The 15,902-nt window shown below is 44.1% G+C and overlaps 1 protein-coding gene across 2 annotated transcripts in view; it reads right to left on the bottom strand.

Moving 5' to 3' along the window:
• Positions 1-15,902, bottom strand: part of plxnb1b (plexin b1b) — a 97,211-nt gene that overhangs the window by 26,298 nt on the left and 55,011 nt on the right. The window contains exons 4-8 of one of the 2 annotated variants that reach the window (XM_054617918.1): positions 13,535-13,623; positions 10,919-12,089; positions 7,431-7,613; positions 1,113-1,241; positions 712-812 (exon numbers count right to left, since the gene is read on the bottom strand). In XM_054617918.1, coding sequence (XP_054473893.1) covers positions 712-812; positions 1,113-1,241; positions 7,431-7,613; positions 10,919-12,079 — 1,574 coding nt within the window. In that variant the 5' untranslated portion in view covers positions 12,080-12,089; positions 13,535-13,623. The remainder of the gene's footprint in view (positions 1-711; positions 813-1,112; positions 1,242-7,430; positions 7,614-10,918; positions 12,090-13,534; positions 13,624-15,902) is intronic. The other variant, XM_054617919.1, reaches the window with a different exon arrangement.

Below are 15,902 nucleotides of genomic sequence, written 5' to 3' on the forward strand. Positions count from 1 at the left end.
GGGAGGGGAGGCGGGGTGGTGAGGCAGAGCTGTGAGGAGAGGGGAGGAGACACAGATGGGACGGAGAGGAAGATTTCTTTCATCAGACGCAAACATAACCCCCACCGGAGCACGCTCGCTTCTTTTTTCAAACATGACTTGGCAAAAACACTTTGAAAACTAACAAGACTGCCAGCAGCTGATTCAAATCTTTGAGTGTCAAACTTTTGATAAGAATATGAGTCTTCCTCTGAGAAACAAGAGGTCAACATCATAAGCAATAAGAGCGCCATAACTCTTTTTATTACACCCAGGTGATTCTGCAGCTACAGCTTCACTTGGTCTGGTATGACCAGTAGCTTATAGATGCTAATGCTAGCTAGGCTAGCAAACTTTGGACGGATGTTGCAGCCATAGACAGTATATAAGAAGTGGACGTAGTAGTAGTCACTGATTGGTTTATGGACGGATGTTTTGAGGACTCAATTTCGTCGATTTTCGTCTTTGCCATCTTGGATTACGGCTGTCGCCATGTTGTTGTTTTTTTTCGCAACCAATGAACAGATCTGACCATATTTGGAATGCAGAGGAGTGACGTAGAGACTAAAGCATACCCTGCTTTATGGTCTATTGACTCTAAATGGAGACAAATGCCTTTAAAATGTAGTTGTAATGTAATTCAATTTCAACCAGGTGTTCTAGGATGCTAGATTAGGACTTGGTTTATCTCACCTTCCCTCCAGGACACACCAGCCACAGTAGGGGTCGTGGGCCAGCAGGCAGGAGTGGCAGTCTGGGTGCTGCTGGCATTCAGCCACGGGCCTCTTCTGCAGCTGGAACCAGGGCAACACAATCATGATCAGTCGTGCAAATAACGTGCTCACTAAGCTCCCAGAAATCTGATTAAAAAGAATAGGTGGCCCACTTTTTCCTGTGGAACAATGCATAATGAAAATATGGTCATTAGAATAATCCTAACTACAGGCTGCTATTTGGGGCAGAAACAAGAGAGTCTAAATTATTTCTCTTTAGCTGTACAACTTCATGACAGGAAGGATGCGTCGAGAAAACAAAGCATGAAATGAGGCTACAAGAATGCAATTATCTGTGTGTGTGTGTGTGTGTGCACATACCATGTTGTGAGTCATGATGAAGAGATGCTCCTCTTTCTGGTCCAGAATGAGGTCCGAACTGATGGCTATGTTCTGCTGAATGGACATGACGGAGTACTCCTCCACTTCGCCGTTTGGCCCCAGGAACACCTGAAGAAATGAACACACATGAATGTTGGGGTTATGTAAGGATTTAATAGATATACAAATATGCACTGAGCTGCATCGCATAATGTAAATCTCTTTCTGTTTTGCCCTAATTTTAAATGAGAACATTAAAATAGACTGTTCAATTATTTTTTCCTTCTTGCAATTTTCATAACACCGTTATGGCATATTTTAAAAGGATGTTAACACATAGGCTAGAAAAATAATTTAATTTGACCTTGGTATAAGTGTTCAAGCCAACACGAATGAGAAGTCCTATTATTATGGATGGCTATAATGGAGTCAAATTAGCAACTGAGCATGCATGTCAAAAGATCAATCTCCATAACGGATGATGAAGACTCTGTTAAAGGGTTTTGAAAAAGAGCTAATAAGTGGATGTTTTCTAACTCTGCGTCTCCAGATCTTTTTTTGCTGACTCAAGTGACATGACTTGACATTTAGCAGATTTCAAAGGTCTCTATCCAGAGACACTGAAGCATTTATACAGCTTTCCACATTTGCAGTAGAACTCCACTAGAGCTCAAGTAATCAGACTTTGATGTGTAATATTGCTGGAATTCCCCATTTAACTGGAACAACACTGACAAGGGAAAGGAAGTTTATCCAGATTAGTCTGCATTCCATTATGATGAGACAAAAGGTTTGAAAACAGAGACAAAGCCTGATAATTTGTACCAACCAAGAAGCAACCTCTGGGGCTCAAAAATGAAGCCAATGTGGAAGAGCAAACAACTGCAGTTCCTTAAATGGCCACTTGAGGCTGGCCCCAAAAAGGAGTAAATCCCCATCGACCTCCATGTTAAAATGCCCAGCTTTACAGCTGAAACAAACATGTTTACAGCCTTTTACAAAAAACGGGTTTGTTAATCTCCTAATTTCAACGATCAGTACAACTATACGTTAAGTGAATCTTTATGTAACTCCCCCGTTGAAATTACATTAAGGCTTCAAGCTATGCAGTATTAGGGGCGCGGTCGCTTTGAGTGTCAGCTGGGTGGTAGATGGCTAGCCGATAGCTTGGCCGTGCTTGTGGTTTTGGTGCCTTTTTTGAGAATTTTATGCAGCTATGAGACAAATCTCATGGCTTGCTGTGTAGGGGCGGCTGTGGCGTAGAGCAAGGTAGTTCTCCAATCAGGTAGTTCTCCAATCAGAGGGTCGGTGGTTCGATACCCGGCTTCGGCAGTCGATGTGTCCTTGGGCAAGACACTTAACCCCAAGTTGCTCCCGAAGGCTTGCCATCGGTGTGGACTGGATGTTGCATGAATGTTAGAGTCTGATGGTGGCACCTTGCATGGTAGCCTGTCATCGGTGTGTGAATGGGTGAATGATATGTAATATACTACTGATTGTAAGACGCTTTGGATAAAAGCGTCTGCTAAATGACTGTAATGTAATGTAGTTAATTGTACTTACAGTCTTATTACGAAGTCTGTGCTCCATTTCTTTTCTGCAAGTTAAATTCTAGTATTTTTTTATTTATATGTTAGCACTAATCCAAGATAACAGTCCGTGCTCACCATATCTTTGATTTGTTAGCTTAGTTCTGTGTACTAAAAGACAGTCTTAGGAGTCAGCCCTTTTTTTGTTTTTTTCCAGTAAGAACATAAACAAGCCTGTTTTTAGCTCGCCAAAATTAGCATCCAAATCGATGTCACAGTTGACATGAATTATTGCTGCACCTTACTAATCAAGCTAGCGCTAGCTGGACTTTGCATCTGTCATGCTATTGGTACCTGGCCCTTCACTTCCCCTAGCTCCACCCTCTCATCCAAATATGTTCACTTCTGGCTCCAAAAAACCAGTGATGGCAACGGTCAGAGTGCCAAACTCCAGGCTTGATAACGGCAGTCCAAAAACCAATGTGTGAAGTCACAGTGACTACGTCCACTTCTTATATACAGTCTACAGTGCTACCAAACAGTTGTGTTTTTACATAACCACAAAAATAACAATGAAATGAAGTGATTAAAGAAATGTAACCAGATTACAAATTCTGCACCACTGTATGAAGAGGCAAATCCAGATAGTCGGAGCCAAGAAACAACCAGACAACATCAGTAGGCCTCCATGAGCCTTCTGATATTGTGCTGGCCGTTAAAATTCCAGAGCTTCTGTAATGTGGGTTAATACGGGAGGGCAGCCAACCAACGGCTCCACATCAGCCTTTTGATGTTATTTACAGGAGCCTGAACATCAGCTTCATTCCATCTAATGTCATTAGTGAGGTACTCCACAGTGAGGGGAAATCTGCTGGAAGAGAGACGGCAATCATCCTAATAGGAAGATCCAGCACAGGTCAGGAGAGAGTGTGGATTGCCCGATCTGCCCTGTGAGTTCAGGCTTGGATATCACAGTGTGTGTGTGTGTGTGTGTGTGTGTGTGTGTGTGTGTGTGTGTGTGTGTGTGTGTGTGTGTGTGCAGCAGAACAATGGAGGCTGTGATAAATATGATATGGCGATACGGGCCACGATGATGCCAGGCTAACCAAAGTCCTCCAGGTATGTGGATTTAAGGTCAGTGGATTTAAGGTCAGCTATGCAGTCTGACACTCTTTGATCCCTGGCTACTCAAAGACTGACTGTTTAAAATCTCTCCATCCTTACTACAGCAAATACATGAAACCACACAACAGATGACTCAATGACAAACACGTGAAAGAGGAGTGGAAGGGACACAAAATTCAACAAATTCACAGAATTCAAGGGGAGGGTCAAATTTGAGCAGAAAGCAAAAAAAAAAAAAAAATAAGATGTACAGAGATGTCAGGGGAGGAAAGGGAAATATAGGACACAGAGTTGAACTGGAAGCTATATAACAACAGCCATCGCATAGACGCTTCACAAACCGCCCTCTTTCTTCCACCGGGCTGAGCTCGACAAAACAAACATTGAGAGACAGAATCCTCACTTCATGCAACCGGTTATGAGACTGGTGAGGTTTCAGGTATAACACTTCCTCCTTATTTCATTCTGGCTCCTGTGTCTTGTACTCAAGCTTAACTTCATTTAGCACTCTAGTTTACCTGCCATAAGCCGGAGGTCAACAACAGCAGGAGGGGGTCGAAACATGAGATTAGATTTTGTGTCAAGCAACAGGGAAATTTAAGGGAACATGATATGAACTTAGTTAAGAGGTTTGCGTAAGTTAAAACATGTCTAAGCAAAAGTATCCATCCTTTAGTAACAGAATGATTAGGCTGGATGTAGACTGAACATTACATAAATAACATAAAGGTCAAATAACAAGGATTTGATTTCCTGGTTTATCTTTGCAATGCTTCGGCGTAAATATGACTTCCCATTTCTGCTCCAATTTTGTGGCGACCGTTAGTGGAAGGCCCTTTTTACCGTTCCAACATGACCGTGCCAGCATCAGTGTTGAACCTCACTAATGCTCTGGTGTCTGACTCGACTGAGAAGAACACACAGGAGACTCCATGATTTAGTGTGGGAACAACAGAGACAACACAGAGACACTCCAACCCAAAGAGGAGAGCTGCTTTAAGAGTGTCTGAAGTGATCAAACAACAACAAGCGTAGAGAGATAATAAACTAAAGTACAGACAGTGAATGTTTAGTCTCAGCACAGTTCAGAGAGGGGCCTCATGGCTTCTAACTAGAGCTACAGCTCATCTGTGTATCATATAAGTGCAAGAATCAAACTCCTTGATGTCTCCTAAACTCAGTATTGACCAAGTATAATCCCATTTGTTTATGATGTTTTTGAATTATTTTCATGTAATTCCTTTGTCCACCTGTCTTAGTTAGAGGACACTTTTACATATGAATACAGTGGCTCAAATATCCTGCCAAGAGCAGATTATGATTCTTAAAGTTGTATTCACATTTTGGATTTGTTAATCATTCATCATGTTGTGGGAAATAGTGCGCAATTTGATTCACCATCAAAGTGATCACATCAGGGCCAGTATGAACAGGAAGAAACATTACGCTACAGCATAGAAAAACTATTTGACAACATATATGGGGCATATGAGCATTCTATTAAGGTAAATTAAAAATAATGCGAGCCTATCCTATAATGTCTGTACCACGTTTCATGGCAATGCTTCAAATATAGATATTATAGTCTGGACCAAAGTGGCGGAAACATCAACCGTCATCCTCACGATGTGTTCAGACAGAACACGTGGCTTGAATGTATTAACGAGAATGGGACGGACGTAAATTCAAAGTGACCTTGACCTGTTATCAACAAAATCTGATCAGTTTATTAGAGAATGGACCAGACGGACGGACGGACAGGCCGACAATATAGCAACAGACTATCTGTCCCATGCTAGCTTATTGCTCAGTATTGCAAAATGTAATTATGACGGCCACTAGAGGGCCCAGGCTGACTGTAAATGAATGGAGAAATGAATGAATGAAAGAAAGACAACAGAGGAATAACAACTTTGCGTCCGATGATATTTTCTCTTCTACACAAGAGCTTTCTTAAAAGGTTTGCTCACTTTGTTCTCTCTGTACGACGACACCTTAATCTAGCTGTCACTTCTTCCGGGTGCTGCCACAGTTTGAATTGAGATGTTCACTGTTGGTGGTGGCAGTCTGGAGAACACAGACTGACAATGCATCCATTAATGTCTGCTGTTCTGATCGGTGACTTGCCATCATTCTGAATGAGTCTCTCTGTTGGGAAGTGCACGTGTCCAGTCAGCGGTGACGGCGCACAACTCTAGTACGGAGCTCCGTTATCGGGTCACGGCGATGCGCGGCTCAATGTCGGGCTGGCTCTGTGTGACGCAACTGTGCAGAAATACGTTAATGGCTGTCATTGTGCCACTTCTGCATGTGCAGGGGGGCCCCTCGACCACAGGCCACACAAAGAGCCGACTGTGTGGAGGCGAGCTCTCGATCTGTAAACTCCTGATATCAAGGGGCCTCAAACCACCTCCCTGCTCCAATGACCTTCTAGCTTAGTCCACTTATTACTAATCAATATAAAAATATCAGATTAATACACTGTATTCTGTGATCAACAAGCCCAACCATGGTGTGCTAAATTGCTTATACACACATGCTCAGCTGACGTTCTCTATTCAATACTCGTACGCCTGTTCTCCCCTTTGATTTTTCTTCCACATCAGGACCTCCTTGTGTCTGGTGGAGCTTCACTCTGACCGCCACAGAGACGCTGCCATACACGACCCCTACGGGACTCAACCGGGACCCCCCCACGCAGCTGAGCTGCAACACCTTGGAAATCCATCCGACAGCCTCTCTGAGGACAACGTCACTTCAGAGGAGCATCACATGATCCCGGCCATGGAGCTGAGCGCTCACGGGCTGCTCACCGTGACGGAAAGGTTTGGACATTTCTAGTGAGTGGCACCACGGAGCCAGCAGGAACATCCCCTCTAAAGCAGAATGAGCTTCTGTTATACAAGGAGACGTTAGAATTTACTACTTCCTGTGCTCCATACTGGTGCTAAACCAGTAAATGTGAATACTGCCCACTCACTTGCCATGATTTGGGTTTGTGTCAACAAAAACTGGATCTGATAAGTTTATTAAAAAGGTTAAATGTATTAGTCTGTTGGATTACATTTTTATTTAACTAGGTGTGACACGGTGGAAAAAACACCTCAATGAGAAATATACACAAAAATGTAATATATATATAGATATAGATCTATATCTATATATCTCTATATAGATATAGAGATATATGGTTGGAAACATAAGTAAAGATGCACCAGGACTCGAGACATTATTTCTGGAGATCAGCCTCCCTGCCTTTACACACCGCGACTATTTTAGACCTCCACTGGTTGGCACATGAACAGAGAGTCACAGCGCTCTGGAGGTGAACAGAGAACAGAGTTGGGCGCCTGCTGGGATGAATACCATGTTTGTGCAGGGACAGGTATTACAGTCAAACACCCAACGCGTGTTACCCAAATAGGGTGTGAACGCAAAATGACGACACAAGCTGTTGAGAATGCCAGACTATTACTTCATATTTCCAGCAAACCCAGCACAATCTCTGCATAACCTCACAGTAAGCGCAAATACAAGGCACACATTGTCGATGATATTTGTGTGTGCGTGTGTGTGTGTGTGTGTGTGTGTGTGTGTGTGTGTGTGTGTGTGTGTGTGTGTGTGTGTGTGTTTTCATGGCCTAAAATCTGTGACCTCACGTTACCTTGTGCAGGTTCCCCTTGGAGTCTCCCAGGAAGGCGATGGTGTGTCCCGGCCTCACGCTGACGGCCACGGCGGTGAGACGGGCGGACGGGCTGTCCAATATGGTCTCCGCCTCCACGGGTATCCTGCTGGCCATCGGGCTGGGGGTGTGGTCAGAGCCGCAAGGGTACGCATTCAGGGTGTTCTAATGCCGGGGACACGGCAGAGGAAAATCATGTCAGGTAACACAGAGATTAGACAACACACATCATAGGTGCATGTTAAATGGTAATTACAACTGCTTGTTTTGTGCAAAAAAGAAGCCATACGAGGGTTATGTTATTCTTTTCCCAGCTTGGAAGCCATTACCAAAAATAAAACAGCTGTCTTCCTATTGTGGTCAGTAAAATCCCAGCAGAATTTATTGTGGAGTGGTTGGGTTTGGGAACAAACTCTCTGGATTCCAGCAACTTCAACACTCGCTGCTTGAAAGCTTACAATTTGTTTTTGCCTCCACAGTTTGGCAGTGGGGAGTCTTTGCTCTGGAGGCGGGGTTGTTGTTCTTCGTTCGGGGCAATTTATTTTTCCACAACGTTTGAAAGCGGGGTCGCTGCTTCATTATCGGTCATCTCGACAATAGGAAGTAAAGGCAATGAACCTGAGAGCTCTGGCTGTTGAAGGCTCCTTGTTTTGATGGATTGCATGTGGTTGGCTGGCTGGCGCGTTGTTATGAATGGACTCCTTATTTGGCCGGCTCTTGAGAAATAGAGACTGCTGATATGCGGCACAAAACTGTCTAACATGAAGCTTGGTTGTAAAAACATAGCTGTCCAAATAGCTCTATGTATTGATGAAGTTAACCATGGGGAGTGAAGGAGCGTTTAGACGGCCAGTGTAGTCCACATCATGAGAACCCAACCATTAGAAGAAAACAAGCAGGGGTGACTGCATGCTAAGAATAACCCCAAACTGCATGATGACTACTGAAATAGTTATGGAGTTATGACGTCCGGTCTATGAGCATGGCCTGGAAGCTTACAGACTGCTCTGGCTGATGAGAGCCTGTGATTACACTGCTTTGTTTTATTCCGATTGGTCAATTATGGCATTTATGGTCTATTTCTTTACGGCAGACCACTGCTATGTATAAAAGGCCGTTGCTATGGAGATGTGATCTTCATACCGTGGACAAAATATTGGGTGGCGACTGTGGCTCAGTGGCAGAGCAGCGTCGTCTTTCAATCAGAGAATCGGCGGTTCGATCCCCAGCTCCGCTAGTCCATGTCGTTGTATCCTTCGGCAAGACACTTAACCCCAAATTGCTTCCTGCGTTGTATGTATGTGTATGAATGTTAGTTAGATTTCTTTAGTGAGTAGCCGTGTAACAAACTGGATAGCAAGCAGGTCATGAAGACCTTTGCTCAAAAGGACCAGCTCACTCTACATTATCCCTTACACGACACTTAGAGGCTGCAATCATCTGGACATTTACCACAATTATTGAGGGTAGTTAACCGAGAAAGATAATACCAAAGGTTGCGAAAGTGGCATTTTGGCCACGAGTATTTTAGTAGGACTCCTGAATCCTCTTCTCCAATAACACAGCATGTTCCCCACAGCTCAGACCTCGCGTGAGAGTCTGTCCCTGGTGCAGATGGACTGTCCTGGCAAACACTGAACAGGGGATGAAGCTGCTTTGGTTTTGTTTGCGTACAGGGATCCAATTGAGATTTGACATCTTAATGACACTGTAACTCTCTTCAGCTCCAGATCTCTCCTTGCAGTTCCCCTCTAGCCATATGGTTTGATTTGTCCCCCCCCCTCTTTTCACATTTGTATTCACAAACATATCTGACCGGTTCTTCTTCCTACCCCACCGTGTTCCTTTTCTTTCATTTTTTGCTTTTGTGTCCTTAAATGTTTTTTTTCTCCTTCAGAGCCTTGTCCTGCCTGGTGTGTCTTTATCCGTCCTTGTCAGGCCTTGTTAAACATTACCCTCAACCCCACCCCACTAAGTACGGTTAATGCCGCCGATCGATCTCTCCCCGACCAGCAATTCTATTAAATTACGCTGCCCGCACTACCTTCTCCCTAGAGCCAATCTGTTGTGCACAGCTGCACAGGTCGAGGGGTCAGCGCTGTGATAATAGAGGAGGATGTCAAACTAGCCCACACTGTCCATCCAAATGTGCTGTTCACATGCAGTAAACACCTTTAAGCACATGCAATGGGTTAATCTGATTAAATCCCTCCTCCACAGCATTACAGTGGTCTGAAAAGAATGTCACTGCTGGAATAGAACAGCCCTGGACATCATCAGATGCAGGTGGAGGCTTTTATCCGATATAGTCATCACAAAAAAAAGTTCCGCTCAGTAGAGTGCAGATTTCCGGTAGGTCTGTCTGCAACGACCACTGCTGTATTGGGTGATGGATTGATTACAGCCCACAATTGGCTAACCCCCTGTCTAGACTGCAAGTGTATTAGATGTGTATCACAACATCTCACACTACTCATACGCTTTAATATGTATCTATGCAGATGTCTGCACCAGCTTATTTAGGCTTCAAGTCTACAACTTCACTCCTTCCATCTCCGGCCACAGAGCAGGAGCTGAGCGACAGCAAGGCAGTCAGCCATTTGTGTGTGGTTCCAATAGCTGTTTTGCAAACACACTGTCCAAAACAATAAAAGTAAGAAAACTGTTTTCCCTCACCATGTCTCACTTATGGCTCCTACCGGCCAGGGGCCAGTTAGGAGTAGTGAGGAGTCAGCAGTCAATCCATGGCAGTATCAAACAGGCAATTAAAGGTGTTATGAGAACATGCAAGTCAGCTTGAGTATGCAGCCGTAAGTGAGCACCGATAACATAATGCAGTTTCTTGTGCAGCAGTATGCAAGATTACCCATGGACAGACACAGAGATTCACACGCATGCGCACATATTAAAAAAATGATTTCTCTTAAAATAAAAAAATAAATAAAAAAAGAATTGGACAATATATACTTCTGTAAAAAGAACAATGAAAAAAAGGAGAATGTTTAGTTATTGGGTTATTTAACTGTGACTGGTTAACGTTTTTCATTCAGAGAAAGAAAATATACATCAATGTGAAATATGTGAAAAATGTCTTTCTTGTACGACACAAGGCCACTTTTATTCTTGTGGCCAGTCATTCTTAGCTTGCATATGGTTTTTCAGTAACACCCTGTCACACAAACATACAATTACACACACTGACACATGGGAGTGGAGCAGTAGAAACTGCTATCTGGTTCAGCGTGTTCACCGCTGTGCGGTTTCACTGGAGAAAGTGATGGTTAGGTGACTTGCTCAGGTCTATCTCAGTAGTCATTTGTCTGAACCACATAAATTCTAAGACAAAGTTTAGGATCAGGCAACGTGGGCTGTGTTCTTTTTTTAGTCAAATCAATGATGTACTGGTGAACATTTGTTCACACTAGATTGTTAGTAAGCAACCAAAGAAACAGGCAAACTGTTGAACTCACCTCCGGCAGGTTGGCACAGTTGGATTTGACTTCATACTCGATGTAGGCCGCCTCCAGTCCCGCTTCTTTGCCCATCTGTGTGTAGCACAGGTCTCTGGTGGAGTTAATCCTGCGGTCCACGTCTTTGAGGTTAAACATACAGAGGGCCGAGTCCTCGCTGGGCCGAGTCGATGAAGCCAAACGGGTGGAGAAGACACCGAGAAGAACTTCTGAGCCTTGACTCACCATGCCGTCCTCGGTGAGGCCAAGCTGGACAGCCTGCAAGAGGTTGTAAATTTTCCCTGCCCTGGAACGACATGTCAAGGGCACTTCCACATAGGAGTAATAGGCCTGGTCGTCCAAGCAAACGCGAGAGACATAGGTGCGGTACTCCCGTGACTGTGACTTTAGGTCCCGCCTGTAGAAGAGGAAGTATACGTGCTGACGGTGGGCGAATGACGCTACAAAATGATGGTCGTATTCAGAGAGACGGCCAGCCACGGCCAACTTGGCGGTTTCCTCATAAGAAAAGATGGGTGTCTGGGCAAGGTTTCGTGTGGAAATAGGTGGATGGCTGCTTGTGTAACCCCGCCCCACAAACAGTACTGGCTGCCTGTCAGGATGAGAGCGGACCACCAGTCCAACGGTGCTAACGTTGGGGTGGTTAGCTGCTACGTATTGAGTATCAACGGGCCTCTCTGTAGAGAAAAGTACCTCATCCACAGAAGTAAGATTACGTTTCTGGCAGATTCCTTGGTTAACGCTCCCGCAGGTGATCAGTTCCATGCGGTAGGGGTCGACCAGCAGGAGCTTGTTGTGGTTGCTGGTGAGCCTTGCCTGAGGGCAGTTGCTCTCGGTTACAGGAGGTAAACACTCCCGACTGTCTGTGACAGGTCCGGTGTCAGCCTGAAGTTCAGGTTGGAGGAACCGATCCAACTGGAACAGGTGATCCCGGGCCCCGACGTAGACCCGATCGACATTGGGGTCGGGATGCAGGGCCAAGTGCTCAAACAGAGTGTCGTTCCGGATAAAGGTGGGGTAAAGACTGGAGGGGGACGAGTCTGATCCATGGACAACACCGATGGGTAATGAAGTGAGGGGCCAGCCAACGGCTAGCAGCAGGAGCGACAGGAGCGTCTGGACCGCTAACCCTGAAAGACGACGCGCCATCCCCGGAGGCATGGCAGCAGAGCTGATGGACAAAAGACAGGACAAGTTGTTAGGAGTTGTCAAACGTTTTCATGCGACATACTTCCAAACAGATACATTATGCCATGGATCCCCATATGATCACACATTTAGCTCCAGTTCATGTCTGTACTGTATTAAGTGGTTTAGCTGAGGACATTTAAAGACGGTCTAAAATTCAGACAGTTTCAAGTAAATTGATACTTTGTGACCATCTGTACATTTTTCTGTGCACAGGCACTCTAGAAAAGAGGTTCCCAAGAACGGAGCCATGGACCAGTACTAGGTAACCAGGTACAAGCAGTGTGATGAATGACTGTCAAGCCCACAACAAAAGGATTCTGTTTCTAAACTGAGGTACTGACGGTCACCTGCATGGGAGGCCATGACCTTCTTGACCTGCACGTGCTGTGTTCCTTTAACTGTTGCAACTAGCAACAGGGGTCTGGTATCAGACCCCTCCCTGCTGAGGCCAATGTGTCAATAGCTGTGTTTCCATTGACGTAGCTGTATGCACATTTTGAAGTACCGCATTAGAAAAGCTGTATGGGAACAACAAAATTCAATAAAACTTCCTCAATTGTAGGAACGTTTTACGCGAGCCTGAGGTGATTTTTTGCAGTTCACGCGCTCAATTTGCAAAACAAATTTGAACGTTGTGAACATTAAGCTCACATGACTGATCAGGTGTTGCCCTTTCCAGATGGTCCCACAACCTACAAATGCTCCTTTTCCCCTCCAGAAAACAGGAAATGTGGCCAATGCTAGCTGAACAATTAAAACTTGTGCCATTGAAACAAATATCTGAATACCTCTCTCCATTTCTCTGTTTCAGACTATTAGATAGCCAAGGCGGCTTGTTTTGTTTCCGGTTCGCAACTTCTACTTCTTCTACTCTGTTTACTGGTGGATTACATAAATGCATAAAGCATAGCCTATAGGTCCAACGTCTTACTGAACAACAATGTAGCTGAGTTTATTCGCTCCAAACCAGTTGATGGTATAATTTGACTTTATCTTATTTTGCGATTTCAAAAGGTTGCTTAAAATTCGCTTGACAAATGTGCCCTGTGCTGTTTTTACACATAAACACATACGACCCCGTATTGGAGAAACAGTCTAACTAGGCGAGACATGAGTGGGATAGATGATATCAGCCGGATAATATCTGGTAGTGAGTACATTACAAAAGCCAAATGCAGTTTGTTCAGAAAAGTTGGGTAGATAAAGCCCCTAAACTGTGAGATATAAAACCCAAACGATGGATCTACTTAGACCCTAACCGAACCAGTCAATAAGTTTGCAACATGTACATCAATCGTCAGTGTGAAGAGGAACATGACCAGAACTAAACTGCAACAAGGTTTCATTTTTCCCCTTAGTGCGAAACCACATAAGATGTGAAAGCAGCCTTAATCATAATAAACATCTGAACCATTGACTCCTCACCATTTGTTTCCAGTGGTGTTTTACAGAGGCATGTCACCTCTTGACCTCCCAGCAGCTCAGGTTTAAAAGCACATCCTTCTGGACGCAACCTGCAACACAAAGGAGAGAGAATATACATGAGTATACTCTATACCAGGGGTTCTCAAAGTTGTGATGACTGAAAGCCAATTTAGGGTGGAGGCATATGGTTGAGGGCCACACAGGAAAAATGCAGCTGCAAGCTGCATAACAAAATCGCTAACTTTAGCTAGCAGCACTACCATTGATGACCAAACAACACTTGCCACTAGTTGCCACGCAGCCAGTAGCTTTATCGTTTACTGACAAAGCTACAACGTTAGAGCAGACTTCATGCTTACTAACTTCATACAAAATATAATGGAACAGTTCTCCCATCCATTTATGTTCAACATCAATCAAATATATCCAATGTGCAATATTAACAACTCTTCAGTCCGTTTATATCATATTTTAGTTGTTGTTTTTTAACGTTTTTCTACTTATTTATTTTACTTTGAATGTGTGATAACTTATTAATTGTACTTATTTTTCTACTTATGTCTCATATTTGTTTATTTGTCTGTTCGCACTATCCACTCTGCTGCTGTAATCCTGCAAATGTCCCCGCTTTTGGATTTATAAAGGATTGTCTTATTTTATCTTACCCAAAAAATACATATTTTTCTTCTTACCTGTAGTAGGATTTATCAATCTAGATTGTTCTGATGTGAGTTGCAGGATGTTGGAGATATCGGCTGTGGAGATGTCAGCCTTCTTCCCAATATAATGGGAATAAATGGCACTTCTCTTGTTGTGCTCAAAGCGCCAAAAAGAAAATACATTTGAAAAAACTCAACAGCCATGTCTCTTTCCAGAAATCATGACCCGGTAACTCAAGACAATCCACAGACATTGATGTTAGCAGTTTCATGAAGGATCTATTTTCCTTCTACAAAATTACACCCACCAACTGCATCACCGTGCAGAAGGAAGTATGTATCTATCCTCAATACCGCTAGCTCACCTAGCACCACTGAGCTAGCTAACGTTACAGCTCAGCCGAGGAGGACGCAAGTCATCTTTACATCTCGCGTTGTCCCGAGCCGCTCATCCATGAGTAGATGCATGCTTCCTTCTGAGCACTGATATGGAGGGTGTAGTTTGGTAGAAAGAATATACATGAAATTGCGTACAACATGGTCTGTGGTTTATCTTGAGTGAACGGGTCAAAGAGATTTTGTTTTAAAGTTTTTCAAATTTATTTTTTTGGGCCGCTTTGAGCACCACAAGCAGAGACATCAGACATCTCCACACCCAGCAACCCACACCAAAACAATCTAGATTGATAAATAGCACTACACATGAGGAAAAATATGTATTTGTACAACATATTTTTTGTTAAATACCCTGGTATATCATAATACTGCCCAAGCCTACATGCTAGGAAACCCAGTGTGATTTACAGCAGCAAATGCAGAGATGGCAAACCTCATCCTTAAGGATATTGTCTCAGGTCTGCTAACACAGACTGTGATGTTCAAGTACATTGTATTATTTGGCTTCTCTGCAGTCCACTAAGAGTCGTGGGAACCTCATACCCATTGAAATTCCTGTCGGACCTATGTCTGACTGGCTACATCCGTTTTTGTGGTGTAAAAAGCCCTCAGAAGAGGCCAAGTCAAGTAGTGTCAGTCCAAGAGGCCTTTCAGTGGCACACACACACACACACACACACACACACACACACACACACACACACACACACACACACACACACACACACACACACACACACACACACACACACACACACACACACACACACACACACACACACACACACACACACAAGTATACAATCCTCCCTCATTGCTAGGATACAATGTACAAAACCATCTGGTTTTAGAATCCCTGCCAGAAAAACAAGTTGCCATGAGGTAAAAGACGCTCAACCCTTGTTTGAGCTCCTTGATCTGTGGTTTCATGCTTACTTGGTGAAATACTGTAATACGTAGTAGTCAGTTATGACAGCAAATTCTCCCTTTCTTCTCCATATACAGTAAAGCTTCCTCATTATCTCCCCCTTCTTTCTATCCACCTCTCCTCCTCAAATCGCTGGCACAGAAGCAGGATTATCTCCTGCGAGTTCAGGCGGATCACCAGTGGGTTTATCCAAACGGGGAGGTTTGGGGGGGTGGGGGACGGGCCGAAAAAGACACTATTCAACCCACTGAACAGGCCTGTCCTCACCAAGTGTACAAACACATACACACACCTCTTTTGCTGCCACACTAGGAGCATTAGAAAGCTTGCTTTGTTGGTGGCGCTCTCCTGAATGTGGGAACGAGGGTAAAGGCCTGGCAAGAGG

This window comes from Anoplopoma fimbria, chromosome 17 (genome assembly GCF_027596085.1).
Source record: "Anoplopoma fimbria isolate UVic2021 breed Golden Eagle Sablefish chromosome 17, Afim_UVic_2022, whole genome shotgun sequence".
Classification (NCBI taxonomy): Eukaryota; Metazoa; Chordata; class Actinopteri; order Perciformes; family Anoplopomatidae; genus Anoplopoma; species Anoplopoma fimbria.